This window comes from Panicum hallii, chromosome 9 (genome assembly GCF_002211085.1).
Source record: "Panicum hallii strain FIL2 chromosome 9, PHallii_v3.1, whole genome shotgun sequence".
Lineage (NCBI taxonomy): Eukaryota > Viridiplantae > Streptophyta > Magnoliopsida > Poales > Poaceae > Panicum > Panicum hallii.
The window spans coordinates 13,361,517-13,389,500 of NC_038050.1; the positions used below are offsets into that span (position 1 = coordinate 13,361,517).

General features: G+C 50.6%; 3 protein-coding genes across 3 annotated transcripts; 1 reads left to right on the forward strand and 2 right to left on the reverse strand.

The window, feature by feature from the left end:
- Nucleotides 1-3,163: 3,163 nt before the first annotated feature.
- On the reverse strand, nucleotides 3,164-9,954 carry LOC112874737 (alpha-galactosidase-like). Its single transcript, XM_025938236.1, has 15 exons — nucleotides 9,693-9,954; nucleotides 8,364-8,422; nucleotides 5,756-5,812; nucleotides 5,633-5,667; nucleotides 5,194-5,297; nucleotides 4,956-5,031; nucleotides 4,771-4,829; nucleotides 4,614-4,679; nucleotides 4,445-4,528; nucleotides 4,299-4,363; nucleotides 4,125-4,207; nucleotides 3,946-4,036; nucleotides 3,816-3,865; nucleotides 3,570-3,710; nucleotides 3,164-3,495 (listed from the first exon to the last, which is right to left on the reverse strand). Exons 1-15 carry the CDS (start codon nucleotides 9,917-9,919, stop codon nucleotides 3,412-3,414), a joined length of 1,281 nt encoding a protein of 426 aa, XP_025794021.1. The 5' UTR covers nucleotides 9,920-9,954; the 3' UTR covers nucleotides 3,164-3,411.
- A 6,341-nt stretch (nucleotides 9,955-16,295) lies between these two features.
- Nucleotides 16,296-19,282, reverse strand: LOC112875340 (alpha-galactosidase-like). Its single transcript, XM_025939160.1, has 14 exons — nucleotides 18,962-19,282; nucleotides 18,765-18,826; nucleotides 18,563-18,619; nucleotides 18,425-18,459; nucleotides 18,178-18,281; nucleotides 17,968-18,043; nucleotides 17,794-17,852; nucleotides 17,632-17,697; nucleotides 17,448-17,531; nucleotides 17,283-17,347; nucleotides 17,100-17,182; nucleotides 16,895-16,985; nucleotides 16,610-16,803; nucleotides 16,296-16,530 (listed from the first exon to the last, which is right to left on the reverse strand). The coding sequence occupies exons 1-14, from the start codon at nucleotides 19,138-19,140 to the stop codon at nucleotides 16,435-16,437; spliced, it is 1,251 nt and encodes a 416-aa protein (XP_025794945.1). The 5' UTR covers nucleotides 19,141-19,282; the 3' UTR covers nucleotides 16,296-16,434.
- Nucleotides 19,283-21,615: 2,333 nt separating this feature from the next.
- LOC112878302 lies at nucleotides 21,616-25,511 on the forward strand. The gene is made up of 6 exons (XM_025942750.1): nucleotides 21,616-22,348; nucleotides 22,993-23,112; nucleotides 23,221-23,274; nucleotides 23,852-24,015; nucleotides 24,665-24,841; nucleotides 24,921-25,511. The coding sequence occupies exons 1-6, from the start codon at nucleotides 21,830-21,832 to the stop codon at nucleotides 25,135-25,137; spliced, it is 1,251 nt and encodes a 416-aa protein (XP_025798535.1). The 5' UTR covers nucleotides 21,616-21,829; the 3' UTR covers nucleotides 25,138-25,511.
- Nucleotides 25,512-27,984: the final 2,473 nt, after the last annotated feature.

A 27,984-nucleotide genomic window follows, 5' to 3' on the forward strand; every position in this document is an offset into this window, starting at 1 on the left:
GTGCTGGTGATGCCTGGCTGGGGTCCGACCGCAGCCGTGGCTTTCTCCCGTCTGTTGAGCTCGTTCGCGATCGCCACCATGCCCGTTTGGGCCAGGACGCCAGGTTGCTGGACCTGTGTTGGGCGGGCAACGATCGGAGTCGATGAACAAGCAGCGAGGTTTTAGCCTGTGTTCCAAATCAGCAAGGAAACCATTGGGGTCGAGTACTGCCTAGGCCTAGCCCATTTTCCTTCTTCCTTGTCTAATTAGGCAACAAGCACGCACTACATCTACCTAAGGATACTGAACTAAGCCCTCAAAAGAGGGGGTAAAAAAAGGATACTGAACTACAGTAGCAGATACCTAGTACGCCATGTTAGCACTTGGCAGTTAGCAATATTCTGAACATCAGGATGAAAGCGTTACAGGACAAGCAACAAATCTTCTGAACGGCATCAAGAACAGAAATCTTCCATCCACTGTGTCAGCAATGGCATTTCTGGAAAGAACATGCCCTGAATCAGGCACCGAATTGCTGTCGGTAATCAAGCAGGGTGCCCTGAATAAGGCACCCATTTGCTGAATCAGGCATCATTCTGTTTCTGAAGGGAAATCAAACCACCATATCATTGCTTAGCGGAGCACGATAACTTAAGGAAGAAAACGAGACTACCGAAAGATAAGCACTTAAGCAACACATGCCATGTAGAGTAACGATGATCAGGCACAAGAAGGTTCCTCCGAGTATTTGTCCATTCCATGGTTATCATCAGAAACACCATCCATAGAAATAAGACAAGGCCAGGACCTCCAACAATTGCTGCCAGGCATCGCAGGTTTCCATCAGAATTTTACGCCTTCCTCTAATGCTCTCCATCCACGAAAAAGAAAATAGAGGGATCAGTCTTGACATTTGTTTTTTTTTTTGCCGTCAGACTCTTGTGAATTGGGCTGATGCTTGCCTATTGGGCATTCCTCGCTTGTGTGAACCCTCTAACTCACTGCATAGCTTTTTTGTGTGTGTGAGAATGGGAGAGCTTTATTAAGGATTACTGGAACCAGTTACATCCTGAGCAATAGCGTGCTCTAACTCACTGCATAGCTTAGTAGGGAATAAATGGGAACTAGGTTTGTAAAGATCCCATATTTATCTGCTGTCCATGTTCATTAGGCAAAACTAACATTTGTTACATCTAATATCTAACCTTACATGATCAGAAATTTTCTAAATTTAGAAGCATATGGTGTCTGCCACTAGTCCAGTCCAGGGCTTTTCTCAAGGCATCGTATATGAACAATGATTTTGCCTATTCGCTTGAAAGGTTGTGAGAATGCCACAAATTTGTGAAGTGGTCTTCAGTTTGGGAAGATACATACAAGATTGTGAGAAATTATTTAAAAAACTATATTATGTAATAGGAGATATTTAATGATATTTTTGTTATTACCCTAAGAATGAAACAGGGCTGATTCTACGGGTTCATTAGGGGAATACTGATTATTATTATCACACCGCCATAATAAGCCTATCATTTTTTATTGGAGTGGCTACTCTCACACGCCATGGTGCGCGGCACCATGGCCATTAACAGAAAGAAACAAAAGGTGGTGGTTCGGTGGAGAGCGAGCCCTAGACGGAGCGAGCCACCTTCGGCGTACAGCGACCGGATTTACGATCAGAACCGTCACACCAGATTTACGGTTAGAACCGTCACACCGGCCTTTGCTGCAGGGAGCCGAAGGTCGGATCCAGTCGACGAGCTCTCCTCCCCGCCGAGCCAGCACCTTTGCCCCCCAAGGCTAGGGATGACTGGGCACCGCCACATTGCCCGGCGAAGGATGCCCGGAGCGGCGCGTAGATGAAGCCGCGTTTCTCGCTCGATCTTCTCGGTACGGTACTAATCAAACTACGATGATGCATGCGGTGGTCATGCATGTACATGCGGTGGTTCTGCAGCCGAGGATTGGAGTGGGAGTCGGACAGAGAACGTGGTGTCTTGCGTGCGCGGTACGCGTCGGGCGGGGGCTAGCTGCTAGCTGGAGCCGGCCGGCCGGCTTCGATGAGCGCCCGCACCGCGAGCGTACCCGAAGGCCGGGCCGCGCGTACTACGCGTTCGATCCACACCGTAGACTATCGTACACGGACTCGGACTTGATGCATGGCCGGCGGCTTCGGATCCACTTGATGCATGCGCTGATCGACCTGCTTCTTCCTCGATCCAATCCCGGCCTGCGCCGTCTCCCGGCCCGGCGCTGCACTGCTCTCATCAGCTCACTAGCTAGATGGCGGATCGGGGAAGCATGTAGTTAAAAGGTAATCACCGCACGCACGTACGCACGACTGCATGCCATCTATAATATACTTACTATAGATGGTTTCCTCTGTGGTGTTTCACTCTAGGATGGATGGATGATGCTGCTCTCTCTGGAAGCACACGACAAGTGTGCTCAGCTTCTTCTTTTTAGTGTGTATATATCTTCTGATCTCAGATTCTATGATGTACTATGTCAGAACACGAGTAGCTGACCAGCTATGTTCTGGTGTAGTATGCACACACGGCAGCGCGCTCCGCGAGCAATATCTGACACACCTGGGTATTGCCTGTCAGATATTCTGTCAGGAGCAATCAGCAGTAAACCAATTATGTAATCAATCAGAACAACGCATCACCAGTTCCTACCACGACTGACGCCTCGGAAATGTACTTCACCACCAACCTCCATCGGTAAAGCTAGAGTCAGTCAGTCCATGTCCAGATGTCGTCGAAGGATCAGTGCGCAAACCAGAACCAACGCGCACTTCAGGTAATGCCCATCCGCTTGAAAGTGCCGGATATAGTTCTGAATGGACTCAACTCTTCTATGATCAAGGTTGCAAATACAGCCCGTGAACTAATCATAACAAGTAAAGTACTCCATCATTTCCTACATATCTGACACTTGACTTGGGCATACGATGTTTGGCCATTCATCTTATTTCTGTGGGCTGCGTGTAACCTGCCGTTCCAATTTTATTGCAGACGAAAATTTTCTGCTCAAATTCAGAAGGCAACGAGCGAGGCAGCATAAGAATCGACGAGATCGGGATGGCACTCCCAAACTCAACTACATGAAGCCATGATGGGATGGCGGGGTTACAAGTCTGAATATTTCTGCCTCTCTGAAATTCACATACTCATAGGGATGATAGTGGTGGGCAAGCCAATTTATTACTGCTGCAACTTTCGTTACAAACATTTTCAGTAATGCGCTGACATTTGACGGCGCCTTAAATACACTTACAGATTACAGATTATTTCTGCATAACACTCTTGTCTTGTAAAACCAAATGAGATCTCATCTCCTTCCCTTAAGGATCCTTGCGTGCGTACACTTCTCCTGAATCCTGATTGAGTGGCTGCATCCCACGCTACGGACTCGTTCCTCCATAGGTTACTTTGGCGTCAGAACATACATCTTGCAGTCATGAGGTGCCACTGAAGCTGATAATTGGCCCTGGGCTGAGAACGACGAGTGCTGCACAAAGAAAAAGGAGTATGAGATCTGAAGTCTGAACAGCCAACCTTCATTGCTAAAGAAAGCAAGCGTACCGCCCATAGATCGCGAGCGGTGACAGCAGTGGATGAAGCGAGCCCGATGCTCGACCATGGGGCGGTGATGGTTGCCTGGTAGCCCTGCCGGTTCCAGAGAACCACAGCCTTCCTGTTTTTGCTAAGCGGCCCAGCCCATACCTGTAAAAGCGCACAACACTGTTAGCTTCAGAACCTCTTTGTGGTTTTGCTGTGGAACAAAGTGCTTCGGTGGAAGGCATTAATGCAGAGGTTGAGGAATACTACCTCTAAGCCATTGTTGGATTGCACTTTCTTTCCTTGGACGCCTAGACTATCTGTTCAGAAAATTGCTGCGTCAGTATAATGAAAACCCATACAATCGTAGGAGTAGGTAAAAATGCAAGAGAAGTCTTGCCTTGGTTGACAGCGATGACTTCCCAGTTGCTGAGTATGTCCTTTGTCTGCTGGCTCATCGAGCGTACATCGCACCCGATCAGAAGAGGAGCCTGCATAAGGCAAGACAGGTTTGCAGTGATGAAACTGAAGAACATTTAGCATTGCAAGAGCACTGTTAACATGCAGAAAATTTAGTACCTTGGCAAGTGCCCAGATGCTGAAGTGAGACCGGTACTCCGCCTCAGACATACCACCGTTGCCCACTTCAAGCATGTCAGGATCTGATGTTGGAATGCAACAGAATCTATTCATCAGTGGGTAGTTCATGAATGTTCAGGCATGGACAGAATCGTCTCATGTCTGAACTCTTACCGTTCCATCCACCAGGTCCGGCATAGGAGGCCCATCTGTCATTCTGGTCTGCACGAGATGTCATGCTGAAATATAATGGTAACTATGGTCAGTCCTGCCAATTTCAGTTGTTAACCAAGTTGTCAGCGATATGAAATAAGCAGCACCTGCCCCAGTTGTCGGCGATATCATCAGTTGTTCTCCAGCTGTTGCCCATGCTGCCTGCCCAGGTAGCAGGATTTTCTCTTCCCCTATATAGATAAGACACAGTTGAAGAAATAAGGATCAGTAACCCTTCTTCCTTCTGGACATTAGTGTTCCTAGGAGGAAACTCACCATTCACACAACGAGAAGAAGATGCTCTTTCCATAGGCCTTCATGGCATTGCTCATTTTAGTATATCTGCAACAACCATGAGAAATTACTCAGCAATCTGGCATGCAATGCCCAATGCGTCAATCACAGCACAGTTTAAGGTATCGTTCTTATTTACCTCTCCATTACACTCCTGCCAGCATCATTGCAGTTGTCATATTTCAGATAATCAATACCCTGCAGTTGTAGAAGAAGAATTAGAAGAACATCAGAAAGTCAGAACTCAGAAGCATCAGATGATTAGCCAATTTGTCAATATTGATTCGTCATCAGTCGTCAGGTAAGAAGTAGAAAGAGATATACCCAAGAGGAAAACGTTTTCACATCCTGCTCTTCATGATCAAGTGATCCTGGCATTTTTTGACTGCATGTTCGTGTCCTGAAGGAAATAGTGGCAGTTCAGTATAAAGTTCATTACCACTTTGTTACTACAAATTATTGGTTTACTTGGGTATTAAGGACTACAGTTACTATAGGAAGATAATAAATTAGCTCTTTTGCTATCATAAAATTGATTTTGATAGCTAGCAGCCTAGTGTACCCAGCATCACTGTAGATTCCAAGCTTCAGCCCTTTTGCGTGCACATAATCCGCTAGTGCCTTGATGCCAGAAGGGAAGGTTTGTCTATTTGCAACAAAGTTACCCTGAGAAACAATAATGCAACTTTGTCAATAACAACAGTACTAGAACTGACAAAGTAAAAGAGAGTATGATTTGGCCACTGGGTCACAAAATTTTGTAAAAACAATCACTTCAAATAACTCATTATATCTGCATCAATCCTCTGATAATAGTTCAGTATTTAAGTCCTCATTAGCACTTTTTTTTTAACTTCTCCATAATCTAGTGAATTATCTCAATGCATTTCTGTGCTTTCTAGAAGTTCCTGTCCACAGACTCACTGCTGTTAATGCTGAAAATGATGGGGGTGGGTTAGTGGTTAGCGTGTTGCATCTGTAGGAAAATTTGATCTTCTTACCTGGTAGTCCCTGTCAGATTCTGCCCAGCAATCATCTGAAAGAAGATATGGAAAGCGTTTCAGCTAAGAGCTACTCTGTGCAGGATGCATCGTACGAGATGGGGTTTAGATCACAATCCATACCTATATTAACATATTCGTAGCCCAGTTTTGCCAGACCAGTGTTGACCAGTGCATCAGCTGAATAAAAGTGAAGCAGTTTGAGCAATATTAGGTGGTACCATGTGCTTTCTCTAAAACAAATATGTATGGAACAATAGCAAATTTATGAATAGTTTTGAATACAACATAACAACTCATTTGCATTATTCTATTCCGACAACGATCACAGGTCATTTTCCCTGCATCAACTACCCATAACATAGAACTAGTGACTAAGTGGTTCAAGCGCTAGTCACAGTTATAGGCCAATAGAGACAGTCCAAGAGGAGCAGGTACATGATCTGCATCTGCCCTCGTCCTCCTCCTGTTCGAACTGGTTGGTTAGGCTGCACCTATCGTTGCCTGACTCAGCTTGCTGGCCCAAACGACCCTTTTCCAATGCCTTCATCCATCAACAACCACATAGATTCTATAGACCATGGTGTCATTAGAGTCAATTGATTTGTGCTGTCCTATGGAGTATGGACCACAGATTTTCAGAGAACTGATGGGGCGATTAATGTACTCGATCGTAAAGGCCTTATCTAGATTTGTTCAGAGATCTGCTCTGCACATGTCGTGGACATCCATGATTAATTCAGTTATTTTTAAAACTCTTTTGACAGGGGACAAGCGAAAGAATCGGTGGAGCCCTTTTGTCAACCGTATCAGCCTTACGGGTATGGGTTCTCCTCACCAACTAACATAGAAAAACTTTGGTGTACATTGTGCAATTTATTCTTGAAATGGACCCTCTCCCTTTGTATCCACTTCATATTTCTGCTACAAAACTTTCTTACTTGTGCTAGTTGGCACTGCACTAGCACATTGTTCGTACTTGTGTTGGGCCATAACCATGAACTCTGAAGATGTTTTTTCTTTATCAGGTCGGTCTGAACTCTGAAGATGTTTTTTTTTCTTTTTCTTTATTAGGTCGGTCTGAACTCTGAAGTAAGGCACGTACTAGCTGAACAACACTACTCCTACCGCACGGATTCATTGATTAGTGCACAAGTTAAAAGGCAAAAGCATCGGAGTCTCAGATCTGATCCGGGCTGGTGCTGAAAGAATAAAAGATCGGCTAGAGATTTGGAGGGCATGGAGCGAGAGAGAGAGAGAGAGAGAGAGAGAGAGAGAGAGAGGAGGGGGGTAGGGAGAATCTGGCAGCGTGCGGTGCAGCTAGTCTGGCTGTCGTCTTCCTCTCCCCTCCAAGACTCGCCCCTTCGATTTGCTGCCTGCGAGCTGTAACACCCAACAACTCTGCGGCCAGGAACTCGGAATTTTTGCCGGCCGACATCGATCGCCTGGGTGGAAGAGTGAAATAGGCGGGTGAAAAACTCGCGGTATCCGATGGTCTGGCCTCGGTGCGCGTGCGACCGTGTGTGCCCGCACAAGCCTTGCGCTCCGTGCTCTGATTGGATGCTGGCCTGCCGATCCGCGTGTTGTCGCCGACGGCAGCACGGCTTGGAGCATGGTGGAATGGTTTACGAAGTACTACCCTTACCACGTCTCAAAAGACTCTTGTTTCTTGTTATCTTCTGCTGTTTGTTTTTCGCGCTAACAGCTAACGTGTTGTGAATTCGTGGATTGTTTTTCAGCTCCTTTTCAGTGACCAGTGATGCCGTGTAAAACCGGGAAGAACGTGGATGGTTCTCGCATCGCAAGTACCACCATCGACACCTCTTTTGATGGTTTCCTGACCTGCGCACCCTTCGCCTTGGAGCCTTACGAGCTTCCTGCTAACCACTACGGGTGGTGTTGATGCAACTTCCATTGCACACAAGCAATAATGCTTCTAAACCAGACAAACATGAAAAAGGCTGGTCGTCCATTTAGGGCCTGTTTAGTTCCACCAAAACGCAAAAACGCAAAATGCAAATTTTTACTGTAGCAAAAGAATCTTGCTAATTTGAAGTACTAAATGAAGTCTATTTGCAAAACTTTTTGCATGGATGGGTTGTAAATCGCGAGACGAATCTAATGAGCCTACTTAATCCATGTTTTGCAACAGTTATGCTACAGTAACCATCCGCTAATTATTGCTTAATTATGGATTAATTAGCATCATTAGATTCGTCTCGTGATTTACAACCCATCCATGCAAAAAGTTTTGCAAATAGACTTCATTTAGTACTTCAAATTAGCAAGATTCCTTTGCTACAGTAAAAGTTTGCATTTTGCGTTTTTGCGTTTTGGTGGAACTAAACAGGCCCTTAGAGAAGGGGATTTAAAGCGCGCGCTGCCGGAATTTGCTGATGCTAACATGCCACCCGAACCAGCAGGGCGCTAACGTGAGAACGCCTAACCGATCGGATCTGCCAAACAAGCAGGCGCAGTCCCAAAAGCTGAAAGGGATAGGGGTACGGCAGACTCGACCTCGCGGATAAGATCCTCCCCCCCCCCCCCCACTCCTAAACATGCAAAGGTATTTTTTTCCGCCTCCTTTTTCTTTCCGAGAACACGCAAAAGATTCTTATATTCTTCATTTCATTGACAGGGAAGAAGAAGGAGAGCAAGCAGGCGTGGGTGAAAACTGAAAAGGTGCTGGATGGAGAACTGGAGGTGGTGTGGGCAGGAGGAGCAGGCGTACCTGTCTGCTTGATGAGGTCCTCGTTGATCCCGCAGCCGAAGTGGTTCCAGCTATTCCACCTAACCCACGCACATTTCGTCACCAGAGAGACCAGAGTTAGCAACTGATTAATTACTGCAGAAATCAGTGTACTACACGTGATGCAAGCATGATTTGCACACATGCCTGACCCCTGCTGCTGCTCTTGTCTGACCCTGACGTCACGGCTACATTACAAGTAGCAGCAGCTCAAGTAAACTTTAAAAAGTACTGTACTAGACAGTGGTGTTAAGACGGCAACACTAGTCAAGCACCCACTGAAATTACCGAACCCAAGGTAATTAACCGAAGCCCCCAACTACTTAACAGTACTGGTGAACAAATTGTTTCCTTTTTTTCCTTCTTCTTTCGCCCAGAACAGTGGCGGGTCGACAACTTGCCTCGAGGCCGGGCAGTTGAACCACGCCGGCACCAAAGACACGCAGGAAAAGGCGCGAGGCGAAAACAAATGGAAAAAGGCGAAAGCGCCCAAAAAAGGGCGGATCTTTCTGCCATTTCCGTGGACATGCTCCCTCCCGGCCGCTATCAGTCTATGGCCGTATCTCTAATCACCCGTTTACCCAAGAGAGTTTACACCTCCACCGTGCCACTACGACCCAAATGGAAATTTTTAGCCGTGACGTGACGTGTCGGTGGACGGTGGGTGTGGTATCCCGCGAAAAATTCCTGCGCGCGTCGAGCCAGCCGGGCGGTGAAAAGGACGGCGGGGGCAGCCGGGCAAGAGGAGGAGAAGAAAACAGGGTCGCCCACGTGCGCCGCGGGCACCTGTTCCTCCTCCTCTGCCGCCGGCAAGTAACCAAGAATCCATCGGCGGAGACGCCGGGGAAAGGGAAAGGCGTCGGGGAGGCAAGCAAGGAACCAAAAGGGGCTTTAACAATGGGCCGGCGGCGTCGAGCCCAGCCCCAGCCAGCCATGATGAAAGCAGAGCTCTTTTCAGAACGGGATTGACCCCGTCGTGCGTCGCCCCTCGCTTCCGACGCAAGCCAAGGACATGTCCGTTCCCTCCCCCCCAAAAGTTTCGCTCCCGCGAGCAGCGGCTCGCCTCTCACTTCACCCCTCGCTCTCTCCGCCCATGGCGACCCGGCCATCGTTTCCCCATCGCTGGAGTCCGGCTGCTGGTGCCGCCATTGCCGGGCGACGAGCGGACGGCACGGCAAACGCGGCCAGCAAGATCGAGAAGACGCTTCGTGCAACAACAAGCAGAGGAGTGACGCGGAGCGAGCATCGGGGAGGGAGGCCGCACCGCAATGGCGCGGCGGGGGCGAGGCGTGTGTGTGCGTGCGTACGTACCCCATCTGCGGCGTCCGGCCGAGGCCGTTCTCGAACGCGCGCCGCCGCGACCGCGACCGCGAGCGCCACGCGTACCCGTGCACGTGACGGCCCCGCCTCGCGGCCCCGCGCAGCTCCTCCGTCCAGTTGCCGACGGCGGGGGCCCTGGACGCCTCGGACGCGGTCGCGGCCGCCGCCGCCACGAGGAGCGCCAGCAGCAGCGACGGGGTGCTCGGGCCGCGCGCCATGGCCGGCACGGAGCTCTGCTGCGACTGGCAGAGCAGCGACGCGGGCGTCGTCAGTTAATACGGGCGGGGAGGGGACTGTGGAGGAGAGGGGTTGGGGCGTTGTCGGATTGGGGACGCGGTTACTGGGCCGGGGGGCGTTTATATATCCGCGGGAACGGTCGCGGTGGGTCCCGCGGCGTCAGTAAATTCTACTGTATTTTATTTTCGTTTATTCCGCGCTGCTTGACTTGTGTCGCGAGCCAACTAGTCTCTTGCGTCCATTAATCGGTAGCACGAGCTGGCGCGCGTGAACGATCAGTCGCTTCACGCCTTCACGATTCTGGGGCCCAGCCGTCATTAGCAGTGACCATGGGCAATGGCACATGCAAAATCTTTTGCTCTCGTACTGCCCTGCAGCTTTTCAGAGTTTACTCGAGGAGTATGTGGCACGCATAACCGGATCATGGACAGTCCAGTCGTTGAGGGAGAGACCGGTAGGCTGCACAGGAGCCGCGCAGGCTTGTTGGACGTTTGGTAGTCTGAATAAATTTAAGCTCCGGTTCCGTAAATAGTGCTGTACCGTCTAAGGAAATACAAATCAGGCTCGTCTCTTACTGTGCTGGGCAGGCTGCATAGTGCTCCAGCTGGTTAAGTTTTAGCCCCCACACTACCTACAACAGTACAGCCCAAGAATATGAGGTAACTGTCACACCCGGAACTACAGGGATAGGGGATAGGATATGTCCTATACCCTTAGCTATGTTGTACTCTACTCACAGCATCACCTTCGAGTTTGGAAGCTGGAAGCCTGCACTATATTTTGGTGTGTGAAGGTGGGCACCTTCCTGCGCACCGGACGCAATGCTTTCACTGCCTATCAGTCGTCACTTCTAAGAACCGGCCAAGTGTTGGAAAGATGGAATCATAGTAACGACGCCTCCAAGGAGGTGAACAACGTCAAGAACGTTGTCGTCGTCGAGGCGGCTAGATTTCCGATAAGGCTTTCGCTGGCGACTCCATCAACCATGCACCTTGCTACTTGAGCCCTTAGCGGCTCGCGCGATGCAGCGAGGCACACCACCATTGACTGTTATCGCGCCCAGCGCACCCTCACCACAACCACTAAGACAAGTGGAGACGATGACAGAGAGCTAGGGCAACGGCAAGCCTGATGGACAGCGTCGCGAGATGGCACACTTCAGCGCGGCATTGCCCCGCAGGCCACCGCAGGCTCCGCGTACCCTGCTGCTTGAATCCTTGGTAATTCGCACGAGCAGCAAGGCACAGCGCCGCCGATGGCCGCCGCCTGTTGCTGACATGGGCGCGACCGCGGCCTCTGTCCGGCCATTTGCCATCCACAGCTGGAGGATGCCGCCGGACAGAGAGCAAGAGCACCGGCGTTGATCTGCAGGGAAATGCTTCCAAATCGGAGTGAAGCACCAGGTCCGGCCACAACCGACCTGCAGGGCCGGGAAAGCCACGCTGGCCGCCAGCAGGGGCAACTCGACAGTGGTGCTCCCAGCCTTGCCGGCACAAGGGAGGAGGGGGCAAGATCCGGCCCGGCGCGAGGCGGATCCGGCCCGTCACGAGGCGGATCTAACCACGCACGAGCCGTAGTGCCAGCTGCCGACGTCGGAGCCTCCACCATGCTTACCGTCGAGTTAGGGAAGGAAGAGAAATAGTTGAAGGGAGGAAAAAAAACTCATGGGAAGAGGAGGCCCCACCGCCGCCATCTTTGAGCCCCGGCGGACTTCCGCGCGGAGGCACTATGGCAGCGGCGAGGTGGAGGGAGGGAGGCGGAGGGACCGCGGGGAGGCGACGGCGGTCCGCTCGGGTTGCCCCGGGACGACATGAGCGGAGCGAGCGGTCAACCGGTCTCCCAGAGACTTTCCTTCTAATTATAGGTTTGAGTGTGTGTACATTTATAGGATGGGCAAAAGAAATTGCTAATTTTATATTTTAATCTGTGGTTTTTAAATAATAGAACTTGTATTTGTGATGAGGCATAGCACTCAAGGATTTGTACCTAGGTCACCTGCCCCGACAAAATCCACCCGCTAATGCGGCTGAGGACGGATCAATCAAAGTAATGGCCATGCCTCCTATTGTAGTATGGCAAAGTGCATGTCAGCAACTTAGAAAATTGGACAAGGTTGTTTAGGAGGTGCTATCACTAAACCACTTCACGGTTTCTTGTGTGTTTCCCTTCTCATCATCATCTCATGGTCAGTAGTGACTTGTTGCCACCGGTGCCGTTCTTAGTTCGGGGGGATGCAGCGAAAGCCAGCCCCTTCCCTTTCCTGCGCACTCAAAGCAAAAGCGACGACGATTTCAAGCAACAATTTCCGACCCTTTTTCTCCTTTTTGGCGCCATGCATGCATGACCTTTTGGAGAGGTGAAAGTGGCCGACTTAAAATATCCCCACTACAAACATTTTCTTAGGTGACCTTCATTTTCTTTATGTTCAGTAGTATATCAAACTTTTTCTGCCCGTTTCGACCAACACACACCGCATGTCAGACGGCCGTGCACCGACCTGGCCTCCATATGAATCGAGTGCGCCAAAAAGTTAATACAGACTTAACAAAAAATACTAATAAAATTTAACCACTTTTTAAAGCGATTAAGTTTATTGATCCGCCTGCCTGAAGCTTAATGATAAAAACAAAAGGTTAGCCACCACTGTCAATGCTCGATGATCATAGTAGGACGACTCCAATGCGTGCTTGCCCAAGAGCTCCCGTCGCCATGGTGGCCATGCGAGCGAGTGGGCGCATACGGCACCGAAGATGGGCATGTAAAGCCGGACGTTGACGCACGACACAAGAGATAAAGACCATCCTGTCCCCCACTCCGGCCATGGATCCGATCTGCTGCTTGCTCCTCGAGAGCCGGAAATCCATGGAGAGCGTTCAGACTCTCAGACGACGGCCACCTTCAGAGAGATTCAGAGCTCTCGGACGACCGGCATTGCCGGTGGCTCAATGATGGGGGGTTTCGGTGCAGCTGAGCTCGCTAGTGGACAGCGACCGATCGGTGATCCCGGCCCTGGTCGCCGCCGCCCCGAGTCGCGTCAGTGGACGGTGTCGTCATGCGATCACCTGATCGCTTGGCGTCTAATCCTTCCATTAACAATCAGAGTAGCCGCTGCATGATGGTGGTCGCTACTAGCCTGTAGAGTGTAGCAGTGGATGTGTGACTGAAACGAAAAAGAAATGGGCAGATGCGATAAAACAGAAAACGGAGTTGGCCAACAAACGCCAGCATCATATCATCAATCCAAGGATAAAAATGGCACGGCGCATCGTTGACTTGGTTACGTCGTGCGGTCGTGGGAGTCCCATCGCCGGCCGCAAATGTTCATCAGATAAGAAGGCCTTGGATTGGGTGAATTTTTCTTCTGTTTCTTGAAAGCGTTGTGCTACGTACTGATGGGAAAACTCGACGGCGACCTTGTTTTTTTTTCTTTTGCCCCCATGAGAGCGATGTGGCTGTGCAGTAATCAACTCGATGCTTATCGTGTCGCTCAATAAAATAGAAAAGGAAAAATATTACTGATGATGCATGTCTATCGCTTTGTGGATTTGTGAGTGCAGAACATTACTGCTGATGCTGTCTATCGCTTGTGGATTTGCGAATGCACTTGGACTGTGTTTTGACCTCTGCAATAATCCGAAAGCGTAATCTTGAGCTATTGGAGGGTGCTCCACCTTCCGGTATGGTCCCTGGTGGCGACTGACTGATTGTATCTGGGCACGAGTAAGATACGCCGACTACGCTTCCCGGATAACAAATCCGCGAAAGGCGGTATAAGATCTGCTAAAACTTCAGGCTTTCAGCACTACCGAAGAGGCTCGCTTTCGGTCGTTTGCACCACTCTCTCCACACAGGTAGAGTATCGTGGGAAATTATTTAACTGATCGATCAAATTTGATGAGTGAATCAAAAAACATTTACACACGGCAAGGCGCCAACCAACCCCATGGTGACGGGCAGAAAAAACTCAGCCGGAGTGCTGGACTTGGGCAGGACAACACTGCATCCGCCCAACCAACACATGCGCGCGCGCCACTTGCTTCTGGCGGCTGACGGCGCGGCTGACACGGCAGGGCAGCAGAGCCGGGGCCGCAGCTGCCAGGGTTTCCGCACGCCTCGCGCGCGTCGGCGCGCGAGGCGGAGACGCGATCGAAAGGAACGCGACGCGCGCGCCCGGCGTGGTGGGGCTGCAGCCCAGCTGGCAAGTAGTAGCAGCCAGGAAGACGGCAGCTACCTGCTACCTGCCCTATACTAGGAGTACGAGCTGGATGCCGTACGTGCCGGGAGGCGCCGATCGCGGCGCGGCGCCGGCATCCTCTGCTCGCCGTCGCCGGCTGGCCTTGCCTGCACTGCACGTACGCGCCCCGTGCGCCCTGGGGCCGCCGAAACGACGCGGTTTCCATCTCGGCCCTTAAACTTGCGCGGGAACTTTGCATCCGGCGTACCCTCGTCGTCTCACCTTTGACATCCCTTCGCTGTGCCACTGGTCACCGTCGCTACTCGCACATCCTTCTCGAGCCGTGTCCCTGTCCGAGACGGGGACTCTAGCTCGACGAAAGCTTGTTGATCCACGCCACATCAGCCTCCTTATCCAGACCATACGTGCATCACCTACGTGGCGAATCGAAGGACGTCGTGCTCCGCCGGCCGAGACCATACGACCTGCATGCGAGCAACGCTCTGAAGTCTGAATGTCTGAACCTTCATTTTCAGCGCAACACACTCTCTGGTCCCTAGCCACCCGCCACCAATCAGCCGCGTAGATGAACCATGAACGCATCGACGACGTGTGTATCTATGCTGTAGAGGCTGACATCGCCGTCTCGCCAACCTCCGCACAAACAGTGAGCAGAGCAGATCACTACATGTATAGCGACGACTCGACCGCTCGGTATTGTTGCAACGCTGCGCACGCGACACCTGGCACCATGATTCCATCAGAGGGACCATGAACAGTTGATCGTCTAGGCGACCGGATCGGACCTTCATGGCCGAGGAACGAAGGACACACGGATTCCATCTCGCTGCTGTCTGGCTTGGAAGCTGCACACCTGTATCTGTAGTAGAATAGAACTCACTGCCTTTTGAAATCAGCTGCCCCCTTTACTACTCTCGATGGAAGAAAGCACTTACCACCTTTTGATTTGCTTGGCATCAGGGCGGAGATGCGGTGGCTCAAGGCAGTTAACAACCGCGTGTCTGCGTTTGTTTACTTGGAAGCGAAGGGGATCTCACTCTCGAGCTTTGCTGCTTGGTCCTGTATCGTTCCCTGTCCGAAATGCTTTGTACAGCGGGATTCTTCATATCTCCAGCCACATTTCTTTTCTTAAGATGCTCGGAAGAACAAGTTCTCCCGATTGTCTGCGTGCCTTCCGTCATCGCGAGTGGTTGGCGAAATGGCAAGTGACGACGACGCCAGTCGGTAGGACCTGCGGCCTGCGGGCGTCGTATTTTCTCACTGGAACGTCGTCTCCCAGACTCTCTGGTCCCAAGCAAGCTGACCATGAGCTCCAATCGTCGCATGCATACGTGCACGAAACGATGTTTCCAGCGCCATGCCGGCGGTGGTTGGAGAGAGTGAGCCGGTCGTGATTGGACAGTTGGGAGCGCTATAGCCTACAGGTGTTCCCTTGTGCGCGCAACACCTGGCGCCTGAGGCCATGATTCCATTCCGTCGAGGATGGAGCCGTCCATGGCATCATGGCCAAGGGATGTGGATGCGCTGCTTTATCCGTGAACGGATGTTTCTTGCAAGGGAAGGACAGTCAACAAGCGTCATCCCAGCCCAGAGCATAGATGCCGGGCGGCCGGGTAAGCTATACACGCGATGACAAGGCAGCGATAAGGGTGGTCGACTCGATTCCGGTCGATCTTTGATGGTATCCAAAGTGGTTGCTGGGCGGTGGCGCCACGAAGATGTATGAAAGCAGAGGGGGTGTGGCCCGGGGCCTTAGACTACTCTGCCGCAGCCCGCTGGGCGGGGGAGCAGAGCACGGAGATGGTCGCGTGCGGTGCCGATCTCTGACCAAAATGTTTCAGCAAACTGGGATCCTCTATCTCGACTCGCCTCGTCACATTTTTCTTTTTCCTCTGAAAAGAAAACTCAGAACAGGACAACCTGGCCGTGTTGTCCGCCGGTGAGTCGAGTGGTGGTTGACAGAGCGACGGCTGACGACGACGGCGTTTGGTGACTTCACGAGAAATCGGGACTTCTCGGCCTGGACTGGGCCGCCTTTCGCTTATCGTCGATAGGCCGTGGCAAAGGCCCACGGGCAGCTCCAGCGCAGAAAAAAATGTAATTCCCGAAAAAAATAATCGTAGAAGAAACGCTTTCTTAAATCCCCGATCCGTAGCCGTTTATGCAAAGTAGCGGCAGTACAAGCAAATCGCCCAATACCCACCACACCGACGCCGCGGTGTCGCCGCCGCCCGCCGGCCATCAGCGCGCTCCCTCGGTCCGCCCACGCGCCCCGGGGCCGCCACCGCCGCGCCCTGCTTTTCACCGGTGCCTGGGCTTGAGCACGAACATCCTGCACGACCGCGGCGCGACGTCGAACGCCATCCTGTCCGTGAACGCGGCGTCCAGCGTCTTGTGCTGCCATCGACATCAGACAGGAATGTCAGTCCGCCACGCGACGAGCAGCGTGGAGGCGCGCGCGGGGCGTTTTACGTACCAGCCACAGGTCCCTGGCCTCGACAGCGGTGCCGGCGGGGAGGCCGACGTCGTCCCAGTGCGCGGTGATTGTGGCCTCGTCCGTCGCGTGCCGGTTCAGCAGCACCACCGCCGTCCGGTAGTCGGACAGCGGCGCCGCCCAGATCTCGTTGCTCCCCTCCATCCTCACCTTCTTCCCCTGCACGCCGAGCGGATCTGCGTGCCCAGGCAGAGACAGCAGCTCCCGTCAGTAAACCGAACGCAAGCACCGAAGCTGGGAATGCCACGACCACCGCTCAGCGCTCACCTTGGTTGACGGCGATCACCTCCCTGTTGGCCAGGATGTCGTACGTCTCCTGCGACATGTGCCTCACGTCGCAGCCGATGATGAGCGGCGCCTACACGCATGCATCCATCGGACGAGTTCGATGAGACGAACAGGGTTCAGATTTTTCAGAGAATAAAATGCCTTTCCTGCAGCAGAACGCAGAGAGGAAACTACTGCCTGTCACCTTGGAGATCGCCCAGAGGCTGAAGTGCACGACGTACTCGCTGTTCGTCATCCCCCCGTTGCCCACCTCCAGCATGTCCGGATCTGCACCGTCAACGAAGACGACGACGAATTCGTCCATGAAAACTTGTCCTAGCTAGTATATTTCTGAAAGCGTGGCTGGACACGGAGAAGCCGGACCGACCGTTCCAGCCGCCGGGGCGCGCGTACTCCGCCCACACCTCGTTCTGGTCCGCCGTCGCGATCATGCTGGAACGAAATGCAGGCAGCAACGACATCAGCCTCTCAGCGAACAAAATCTGCACGGCGTCGGCGGCGGCGCCGACGGCGGGGGAGATGAGGTGTTGACCTTTCCCACGTGTCGGCGATGTCGTTGGTGGTCCTCCAGCTGTTGCCGTAGGCCGCGCCCCACCGCGCCGGGTGCATGTCGCCCCTGAGCAACGAGTCGGACAACCACCGGCGACAAACTTCAGTAAGTCGATCGTCACGAAAACGGTCACGGTGGTCGGAGATTCAGAGCCAGATTACCGTACCATTCGCACAGCGAGAAGTAGATCGGCCGGCCCGCCTTCATCAGGGCCTTGCTCATCTCGGGGTACCTGTCCACGTGCCACAAACCTTTCAGGTAAATTCGCAGGGAAAGGCTCTGTCTGATGGTCGGGAGGAGTCTCAGGGTAGGGCATTGTGCCACGCACCTCTCCAGCGGCTTGAGGTCGCCGTTGTTGCAGTTGTCGTACTTGATGTAATCGACTCCCTGCGAGGAGCAGAGCCGATGTGGCCCGGTCACGAAACAGTGTTCAGATCACATATCAGACACGATCCTCCATTGAAAAGTAGGAGCATCAGATGGTGCTGATCAGATCACTCACCCATGCCGCGAAGGTTCCGGCGTCCTGCTCCTCGTGGCCGAGGGAGCCGGGCTGGACCTTGGCGCAGGTCTGGAACCTGCAGAGGAATTATCAGCACGGGGAGAAGAGAACAGTGGCTCACAACAAGTGCAGGGCAGGGGGGGGCAAGAAACGAAGGGGGTGGGTGTTGCTCGACGGCCAGAGGCAGAGTAACAGAGCGTCGCTTCTCACCCGGCGTCGGAGTAGATCCCGAGCTTGAGCCCCTTGCTGTGGACGTAGTCCGCCAGCGCCTTGATCCCGTGCGGGAAGGTCCTCGTGTTGGCCACCAGATTACCCTGCGATGGCCGGCGCAGGTGAAGGGCAAGCTTGTCAGCTATACTACCTTACCACCCTCGGGTAAATGGCGAGCTCTCGGCACAAATTTCATTCAGTTCGGTCAGGTTCAGAATTCAGGCATCGGTGAATCGTTCGCGCGTACCATTGCATCACGTTTTGGCTCGGCCCAGCAGTCATCTGAGAGAGAAAGAACACATAGTAATCCAGTTCAATCAAGTTTTTGTTTTCATTTTATTTTATTTGCCGAAAAGAAGAGACTAGAGCGGGTGAGGTGGCGCACCGATGTTGACGTATTTGTAGCCGAGAGCAGCGAGCCCGGTCGACACGAGTGCGTCAGCTGGACATGGGAGGCAATCGACCAAGCAAGAAAGAAACAGGGAGCAAGTTCATCAGCTGCTGAATTCAGCAGGCTGGCTCGAGTGACTGCTACTGAAAACTGAAACACATTCCGACTTGCGCCATGAGACTGAAGAATCAATTACCGGTCTCCCTGATGACCACCTCGCCGTTGCCGTCGCACTGGAAGTGGTTCCAGCTGTTCCACCTGCGGTCAGGAATCAGACTCGGATCAGCACGCGCGCGCAGGTGAGCTTGGTGCTCAAACAACGTACCGAAGAACACACAGCAGGGAACAAAAGGAAGAAAAAGATGGTGCTCAGTGCTTCCAAAGCTCACCCACCCCATGGGAGGAGCGGAGCCGAGGCCATTGGCCAGCATGCTCCGCCGGTGCGGCTCCTCCACGTGCACAACCTTGCCCTGCGCCGCGACGCAGGCCATGGCCACCGCCACGACCACCAGCAGCACTAGCCTCGCCGGCGGCCACCCACGACGACGACGATTACTGGCGACACCCGCCATGGCCGCTCCGCACCAACCTCTACGCTGCACGAGATCCAGAAAGAACAATCGCTCCTATCACTCGCTGGTGCTCCCGTCACTCCCTGCCTTCGTGGATCGACACTTGTGCTTCCCCGCTATTTATAGCCTCCCGAGTCGCGACTGATGACTGCAGAGGGGAGGAGCGCTTTATTCCATCTTTTTTTTTTTCCAGCGCAGACGCCGACCGATGCGATGCGTCGCCTTCGCCTCGTCGGAAACGGCACCGGCGCGCAGAAGCGCCCAGACGCCTCACACGTGAGCGGCGGCCAGACGATCCACGTGGGCCGTTAAAGCCACCTGGGCCCACCCGGCGCCCAGTCCGCAGGAGCGCGCACGCGAGAGAGCAGCCGCAGCGGGCCAGCACGAGAAGCGGCCCACTGCAAAGTGCGAATCGGAATCAATTCGACCGGGGTTTATTCCCAACCCAACGTTATCCGGAGGGCGTGACGTGACGGGAGCATGGGGGGTGGAGGACGTGTGTGTTCTACCGTTGATCGTGGATTAGGATAACAAACTTTTTGCGGAGATACTGTACTTGGAAGGGCTGGCGTGGCATGACTAGTACTAGTACTAGTCTAGTACTGTGCACGAATCGGGAGATGAGCCGGGTTCCCGGTGCATGCATGACATCACGGTCTCGTACGGAATCTTTAGGTTTTTTTTTTCTGAGCTAGATTCTTTAGGCTTTTGGAATAAGAAGACGGGAACAGGATAAGCATTCGGCTACGCACTGGCTTACGCCTGTTCAGGCAGCTGGACACGCTGCCGGGGCCGGGACGCCGTCTCCAGCCTCTCCCGTCCGTCCACACCGCTTATCAGCCCGCGCCGGGCCGGGTCTCCCTCCCAAACCGATCGCTGTACTAGGTCCCTGATTGCGCGCGATCACACACGTGACACGCCGCACCCCCAACGAGAAAGCCGCAACCATGTCCATTTACGCCCGTCACGCTCGCGTCGCCGATGAGCAATGATTGGCCAGTTACATTACGCTGCGCGTAGCAGGAGCTTACGGGCAGGTCCCGGACGTATGGGGGCTCCCGTCAGCCTTTTCGGATAAGATAGGATATACCGGATCCCGAGCGGCACGCGGCGAGGGAGTCCAACCGGCCTTCCTGATTAACGTACGAGAGATTTTCAACTGATCACTTATTTCTCTTTCTAATAAAGAAATAATATTTTGGTAATTAGAGTGCTCCATCAAATTACCAATTCAATCCTCATTACTTAACTTTTTTATAATTATTAAAATACACCTCCTTCTCATCTAAACGAGGGGATTCATCCCTCAACTCTGTTCTTGGTGATTGAATTTTGGTAATTTACTGCAGCAACTATTATCAAAAATATAATAGTAATTATTGGTAATGCAAAGAGGATGTAAGGTACGAGAAATCTTTTAGGATACTCTAATAGTCTAATTAAGGCGATGGTCATTATCGTCAAGTGCGAGCACCTCGATCTGGTCAGTCTTCTGGATGTGTTTCGTCCTCGGATAGTCGGATTCAGGCCGGGGGCGCGTAGAATGCTCCACTCGTGGGACACAAGCACGCGGATCGTACTATGACGTATTCAAATCTCCCGTGATTACTTTACGGGGGCCGATAGCGTGACGGCTCGCTCCAGGTCGCTTGGACCTACTACTTTCCTTTATCTTTCCGGTGCGCTGAACTGAATGCGCTTTGGGGAGGCTAATTAATGCCGCGGCAATGAGCGTCAGTTTTGGCACGGCGCACGACGGCTCTGCTTCGACTTCCAAGCTGGCTGCACCCTAGCTAGGCCCATCTTCAAGTTGTGGGAGCTCCCGGGGTTCTATGTTGAGCTAACACGGAGCTATCTATCGACCTGTTTCTGTCAAAAGGGATTCAACGACACGGAACCGACGGCACCTGCGAGTGGCAGCACGCCGTTCAGATGTTCGGCGCCTGGACGCACGAGTCCGTGAACAAAATCGTGCGCGGGGCATCATTTAGTACTCCTGCCAGGCTTGACGACGCAGCACTGCCCCATTCCACGCCCGCCCCCACAATAACCTAAAGCCAGCAAGGGGAGGGTCCCACCTGCCATCCACCGCCAATCCGGGGCCCTCTCCAGTCTCCAGCCAATGCATTACCGCCAATGGCCGCTCTCTCATCATCTGCTATTCAAAAAAAGAAGAAGAAAAGAACGCGCGATGATCCCGTGTCAGCAGCCGGCGGTCACGCCGGGGCAGCGCGCGGCGGCAAAAGATTAGTATTAGCCCGCACGGCGCACGGCGATAACCATAGCGCGCCCTCCTAATGACCCGGGATTATATTTTATTACTACCCAATCCATTCCCCCGCTCGCTCCGTCACGCCCTCGGCCCCCACCCACCGCCCGCGCCGCTGCCACGTCGTCACCCCCCGCGCCTTCCTCCCCACCAACTCACCGGCGAGGCGAGGCCAGGACAGCCAGGCCCAGCGCATCTCGCCAGCGCCGCGATGCCGTATATATCCGCGCGCCGAGCTCCAGGGTGAGCCGCCTCCCCCCCTCCACCCCCTTCGCAAATCACCAAACTGCCCCTTCGCCGTTCGTTGAAAAAGTAAGGCGAGAGCCAAACGAGGAGGGGAAAGCGAAAAGGATTTTTCAGATTTTGCGGCAGCCACCGACCGACCGGCCCCCGAGCTGCAGCGAGCCACCTTCCCCCGACATGACGCCGCATCTGCCCGCCGTCTCCACCACCACCTCCTCCTCCTCCGCCACCACCTCCCGCGCCGCCGCCGCCGCGCGCCACCACCTGCTCGGCGCCGCCGCGGCCCCGCCGTCCTCGCCGCACCACCGCCGCCGCCGCCGGCGCCGGGTCCCCGGCTGCGGCCCCCGCCCGCGCGGCGCCCCCGTCCGCTGCTGCGCGGCGGCGGCGGCGCCCGCGCCGCAGGCTGCGGTGCCGGCGCGGGCCCGCGCCGGGGCGCCGGGGGCCACCACGCGCGTCTTCGTGGTGTCCGACCTCCACACGGACTACCCGGAGAACATGGAGTGGGTGCGCCGCCTCCCCGCCGAGGTCGGCGCCGGGGAGGGCGCCGGCGTCGACGCGCTCGTCGTCGCGGGGGACGTCGCGGAGACCAGGGACAACTTCGCGCGCACCATGGAGGTGCTCAGGGGCCGCTTCGGGGCCGTCTTCTACGTCCCCGGGAACCACGACCTCTGGCTGCGACGCGAGGGCGGCCGCTACGTGAGTCGATCCTCCTCCGTTCCCCCACCCTCTGCTCCTCCTCTCCGCCTTCCTTGCCTCGCAAGCAAGGTGTTTGACGAAATGCCTTCTCGTATTTGTTCCGTCATAGGTTAGTCCACCTTCAGCGATACAGTTAGCCGTAGCTGAATTTGATCCGACGGTACATTGTAACTGTTTGGCTACGGCAGCCTGGTTCGTGCTTGCCCCTGTTTACTGAGCTGCCAGCTTATAGTACTAATTTTAGATGCGGAAAGTGTACGGATGTTTTTTTTTACTCACTGGTTTCTAGCATTCCTGTCTATCCGAACTACATTTCATTTGTGAATGTAGTTACATGTTGACAGCAATGTTTACAATCACACTTAGATAATTGACACTAACAGATTACTTGTTGTTGGCTTGGGAGGGAGCTCTTAAGTATCTTATGATGCAAATTGTTAGCTACTTAGCTGCCACTTATGCTTCAAAGCATGCGGCACAGCTGAAAAGGATGAAATGGGCTTGCATTCTTAGCCAAAGCATAGATTAAGTTAGTACATTATATTCTTCTTTTGAGTACAGCATTTAGCTTTTTTTACTGAATCAGTACAGCATTAATGTATCATTGTTGAGGCTCTCTCAGTTACTCAAATTATTCCTTCCAGATGGATTCGCTGGAGAAACTGACTGCATTGCTTGATGCGTGTAGTGAGCTGGGTGTGGATACAGGCCCAAGAATGATAGGTGACTTGGGAATCATACCATTGTTCTCATGGTATCACAAGGTCGTTTAATTTTCCTTGCTTCAGATACATTTGACATTACAGGCATATTATAATGCACTACATTCCGAGGATTATCCTGCTTTCTCACCTTGCTTAATTTGTCTCCAGAGCTTTGACAAGGAGAAGGATGTTAACAGCGTGCGTGTCCCTTCTCTAGAGATGGTAGGCTGGCCTTTCCCTCAACATATTCCTCATTTGCAAATAACTGTTACAGTATGTCCAACAATAGTCAATTAGCGCAGTTTAAGATCTCTTGAATTTTGTTTCTTTCTGAGTACAGATAATGAGCTGTACTCTATAATTTGCATCACCTCCACCTTGACATGACCCAGAACCTGTTCTTTGACCTGGATGGGCAGACCATAATTAGATTTGCTATTTTTACAATGTTATGTGGATTCCATATTAGCAAAAGGATCAGTTGGTTTATTTTGCAAAATTGGTTATCTCAAAAACTAGGTCTTCTAACATGGCCACTAACAAACTCACTGTCTGAGTATCCGTACTGTGATGCGCAATGGGAAATATTGCATTCACACACACTGAAGCACAAATATTTTATGATTAGGCAGGCCATGATTGCCCTCTTTCTTAGTTTCTTCTTAGAAATTGGCACAATTAATCATAAAATTCCTTATATCTATGAACTGATAATTTCTGGTTTTCTTAGAAATTGGCACAATTAATCATAAAATTCCTTATATCTATGAACTGATAATTTCTGGTTTTCTTTGATCAGGCTTGTAAAGACTTTCATGCTTGTAAATGGCCTTCAGACCTGGCAAATGATGATGAGTCTATTGCTCTTTACTTCGACAAGTTGAATGACAAGAACCATGATGCTATTGAAGAAGTAAAAAATAGCAGCAAGCAGATACTAACATTTTCACACTTTGTACCAAGGTGAGTTCCTTTTCATCTTATCTTGGCCTTACAGTTTCAGAAGCCCCTTGTAGTTTGTTTGATCCCTAGTTCTGAGAGTATGCTTGATTGCATTGCTTGACGTGCATCAATTGATCTGTTCTTTGTAAGCTCTTTAATATTTATAAATTGATGACACTTGCACAGTATAGCTTAATTTAGGGGTATCATTCCTATTAAACAATTCACCATGCATCTCTTTCTTTCTTAATCACCATTCCTAGCAAATGCACTCTATTTCTTGTCGTATTTTTTAATTATGATGAGAACACCTCAAATTGTGAAATCATTCTTAGCAAATGCACTCTCTTGTTGAATTGCCAGTGGATAACCTATATTTGGAGCTGCAACAGTGATTTTCAATTTGACCAGTTTTTCCTGAACTAGCCATTTGGCATGTTATGCTTCGAAATATAGAGGAGAAGAGTTTTCTGATGTCTAATTACATTCAATTGCACAACCAACTGTAATGTGAAGCATATCTTTAGTCTTCTAACTGTCCTTTCTTAACCCCATTATATTTTGGGTTTCCCATGTTACTTCAAAATTTCTGCACTAGAATTTAGCATGTCTTAATGTACAACCTGCATGCTCATGGTCCCAGACTGATGTATTGTCTACAACTCTACAGGCAAGAGTTGTGTCCGGAGAAACGGATGCTTTATTACCCATACCTTCCAAAGGTCATCGGTTCTGATTTCCTGGAGAGGAGGCTGAGAGATATACACAGCAACAGAAAAGATGGAGCAGCTTGCCATGTTTTTGGGCACACACATTTCTGTTGGGATTCTGTGGTTGATGAGATCAGGTACTGATCTGTCCATTTTTAAGATCAAGATGCAAAATGCCTATCCTAACAACAATGTTATACATTTCCTCCAATTTAGGTACGTACAAGCACCTTTGGCGTACCCCCGGGAAAGAAAACGGAGAATGAATAGCGAAGGTTGGCTACCGTTTTGTGTATACCGTGACGGCTTCAACCCCGAAATATATCCAGCCTTGTGGTCGGACTACTACAACAAGAACAAAAGGGAGCCCGAGAACACTCAGCTCGCACCGTGGGTCGCCAGGCATTTCGCGAAGTACCATAAGTTCCACTGACCCCTACTGGAGTTCATGTTTGCCAAATTGGATGCAGTTCGTCCGGTCAGGACGGTGCTGGAGCCTGCATTTACCTGGAGGAAAAGGGAGATATTGACGTTTCACCTGTACATGATTTTTTTTTTGTTTCCACTCTTACCATAGACTTTTGGGCAAGGAAGCGCATGCCTGTGTTGAATGTATGTCGCAGGGATCAGAATAATGTGTATAAGATTCTTCGAAGCCTTTCTGCAGAGATAGTGACATATAGCTTATTCTGGTCATCTAACCAGCCCCATTTTACTCCAGTCGTGAAGTTGTAATCTGCGAAATCACTGAGAAATCTGCTTCGAACCCCACGTATTCTGATACTTTGGAACCTTGCATTTTTTGAATCCGATTTTCCGTTTGATGGCGTGTTTGAATGGGATTTCTGGGAAACACTTGCCTGAATGAAGGGGACTTGTACACGTCTGCCACCGTTCAGACATCCTTTGCTGGCTTTCTCGGTTTCTTTTCTCCCCTAGTCCCCTGTGATGCGGCAACCAGTGCCCGCCCGGCGCCAGGAGTGGAGTGAGAGTGATCCATCGGATCCCGTGGCGTGGCCGCGTGGGTTCGTTGTTCATGAAGAGCGGTACAGCGGCTCTGCACCGTGGCGTGGATGAGCGACGGGGTTTACCCCGCTCCTCTATTCTTGGTGCGCCTTTGCTTCGGCTTCTTCTACTGACCACCTTTTGGCAGAATAGACGTTTACTTTGGCAGAAATTTTAAGGTCAGGGTCAAGTTCATCCCTCAACTATTTTTAACTACTTTTAGATTGGTTAATATAGTTTCTCAACTTTTATTTTTGTCAAACTCATTCTTATGCTAATATTATACTCCATAATAATTGAGATTTATGAAAAAAATCCTTTTTACCTTAGTTCCTTCCTCTTCTAAATTAATTTAAGAGCTGAACATCACAGGTGTTTAATTTGGAACATAGAATTTTATTTACATATGCATTGTATTGTAGCGTTGACGCATGGAGAGTGAAGTTAAAGTTACTATTGCATAACTACGTATCACCGTATAAAATATTGCAGTTGCGAAAAGTTAAGCGAACAATGACACGGTGCGAATTGAGGAGGGGAAAACAAACCAAGGGTAAAAAAGTATCTTTTACATTTATCTTATGTAAATTATGGAGTGTAATACCAGCACATGGATGAGTTTGATATTAAAATAAAAATTAAATACTGTATTGATCAATTTCAAAGTTGAGGGACGAACTTTACCTTCCTCGTTGAGGGACCAAAATGCATATTTTGCCTAACCTTTTGACGATCGTGCTGTTTGACTTTATTCTTTTACCACTTTCAGAGGATGTATTGGAGATGCAAGTACAAGCCTGCACTGTCACAAAATGGAACGCCAAACCTAGAGAAGCTTACGAGTTACTCGTAACACTAGAAGTTATTTTGGAACGAAGGGAATAGGAACTTACGGCTTTAGAGGGTGTTTAGAACAGGCAATAAAATTAAGTGCTTATCATATCAAATCTTCGGATGCTAATTAGAAGGACTGAATATTAAATATGAGATAATTATAAAACTAATTATACAGATGGACGTTAATTCGTGAAACGAATATATTAAGCCTAATCAATCCATTATTAGTACATGTTTACTGTAGCACCACATTGTCAAATTATGGACTAATTATGCTTAATAAATTCATCTCGCAAATTAGCCTCCATATGTGCAATTAGTTTTATAATTAGTCTATATTTAATACTTCTAATTAGGGGATGTTTGGTTCCGGAGGGCTAGACTTTAGCACTATCACACCGATGAGAATTTTATTGTTTAGGAGGATTAAATAAAATCTAATTACAAAAATAATTGCAGAATCCCTGGGCTAATTCGCGAGACGATTCTAATAAAGTATATTAGTCTATGATTAACAGATGGTTACTGTAGCATTATTGTTGCAAATTATAGATTAATTACTTATTAAATTTATCTAGCGAATTAGCACCTATCCATGCAAAAAAAATATAAATAGATTTTATTTAATACTCTAAATGGCAATATAAAACAGATTTTATTTAATACTTGTAAGCTTCTCTTTGATGTGACTGGGCTAAACTTTATCCCTCCGGAGCCAAACGGGACCTTAGTAGCCAAATATTTGATGTGATAGGGACTAGTCCGTGGAACCAAACACACGTTTAGACCCCGTTTAATTTCTAAAGGCTAAACTTTAGCCCCGTCGTATAAAAAGGAATCTTCTCATTTAAGAGTATTAAATAAAACTTGCTTAAAAACATTTTTACAGATGAATGCTAATTCGCGTAATTCGCGTAATGAGCCTAATTAATCTATTATAATTTGCAACAGCAACAATGGTGCTAGCATAAGTAACCATCCATTAATCATAAATTAATATACCTTATTAGATTAACTTCGAAAATTAATTTCTAAATGACGTGAATTAGTCTAAAAAATTAGTTTCTAAATGACAAGATTCTAATTCTCGTAGAGCTAAAGTTTAAGTTTAGCCCCGAAGAACCTAGCCGTCAGGAACCACAACGCTTACCTAGCCGTCAGGAACCACAACAATTAGCCCTCACGAACCACAACCCTTAGTGGGAGAGCAGGATGTTTACACGGAGCGGTAGCACAAATGTGTCGAAAGAGCAGCCAGGCAGCAGACACGATGATATACAAGTAGTGTTGCTCTTTTCACTTCAGACTTATTACACGCTTTGCTACTGACACCGTGAAATGTACATCGCCTGATTCACCGTCTCCAACACTAGGAAATCCACGGGGCACGTACGGGCCCCTTATTAACCACTTCACACAACACGAACTGTAATGCAAG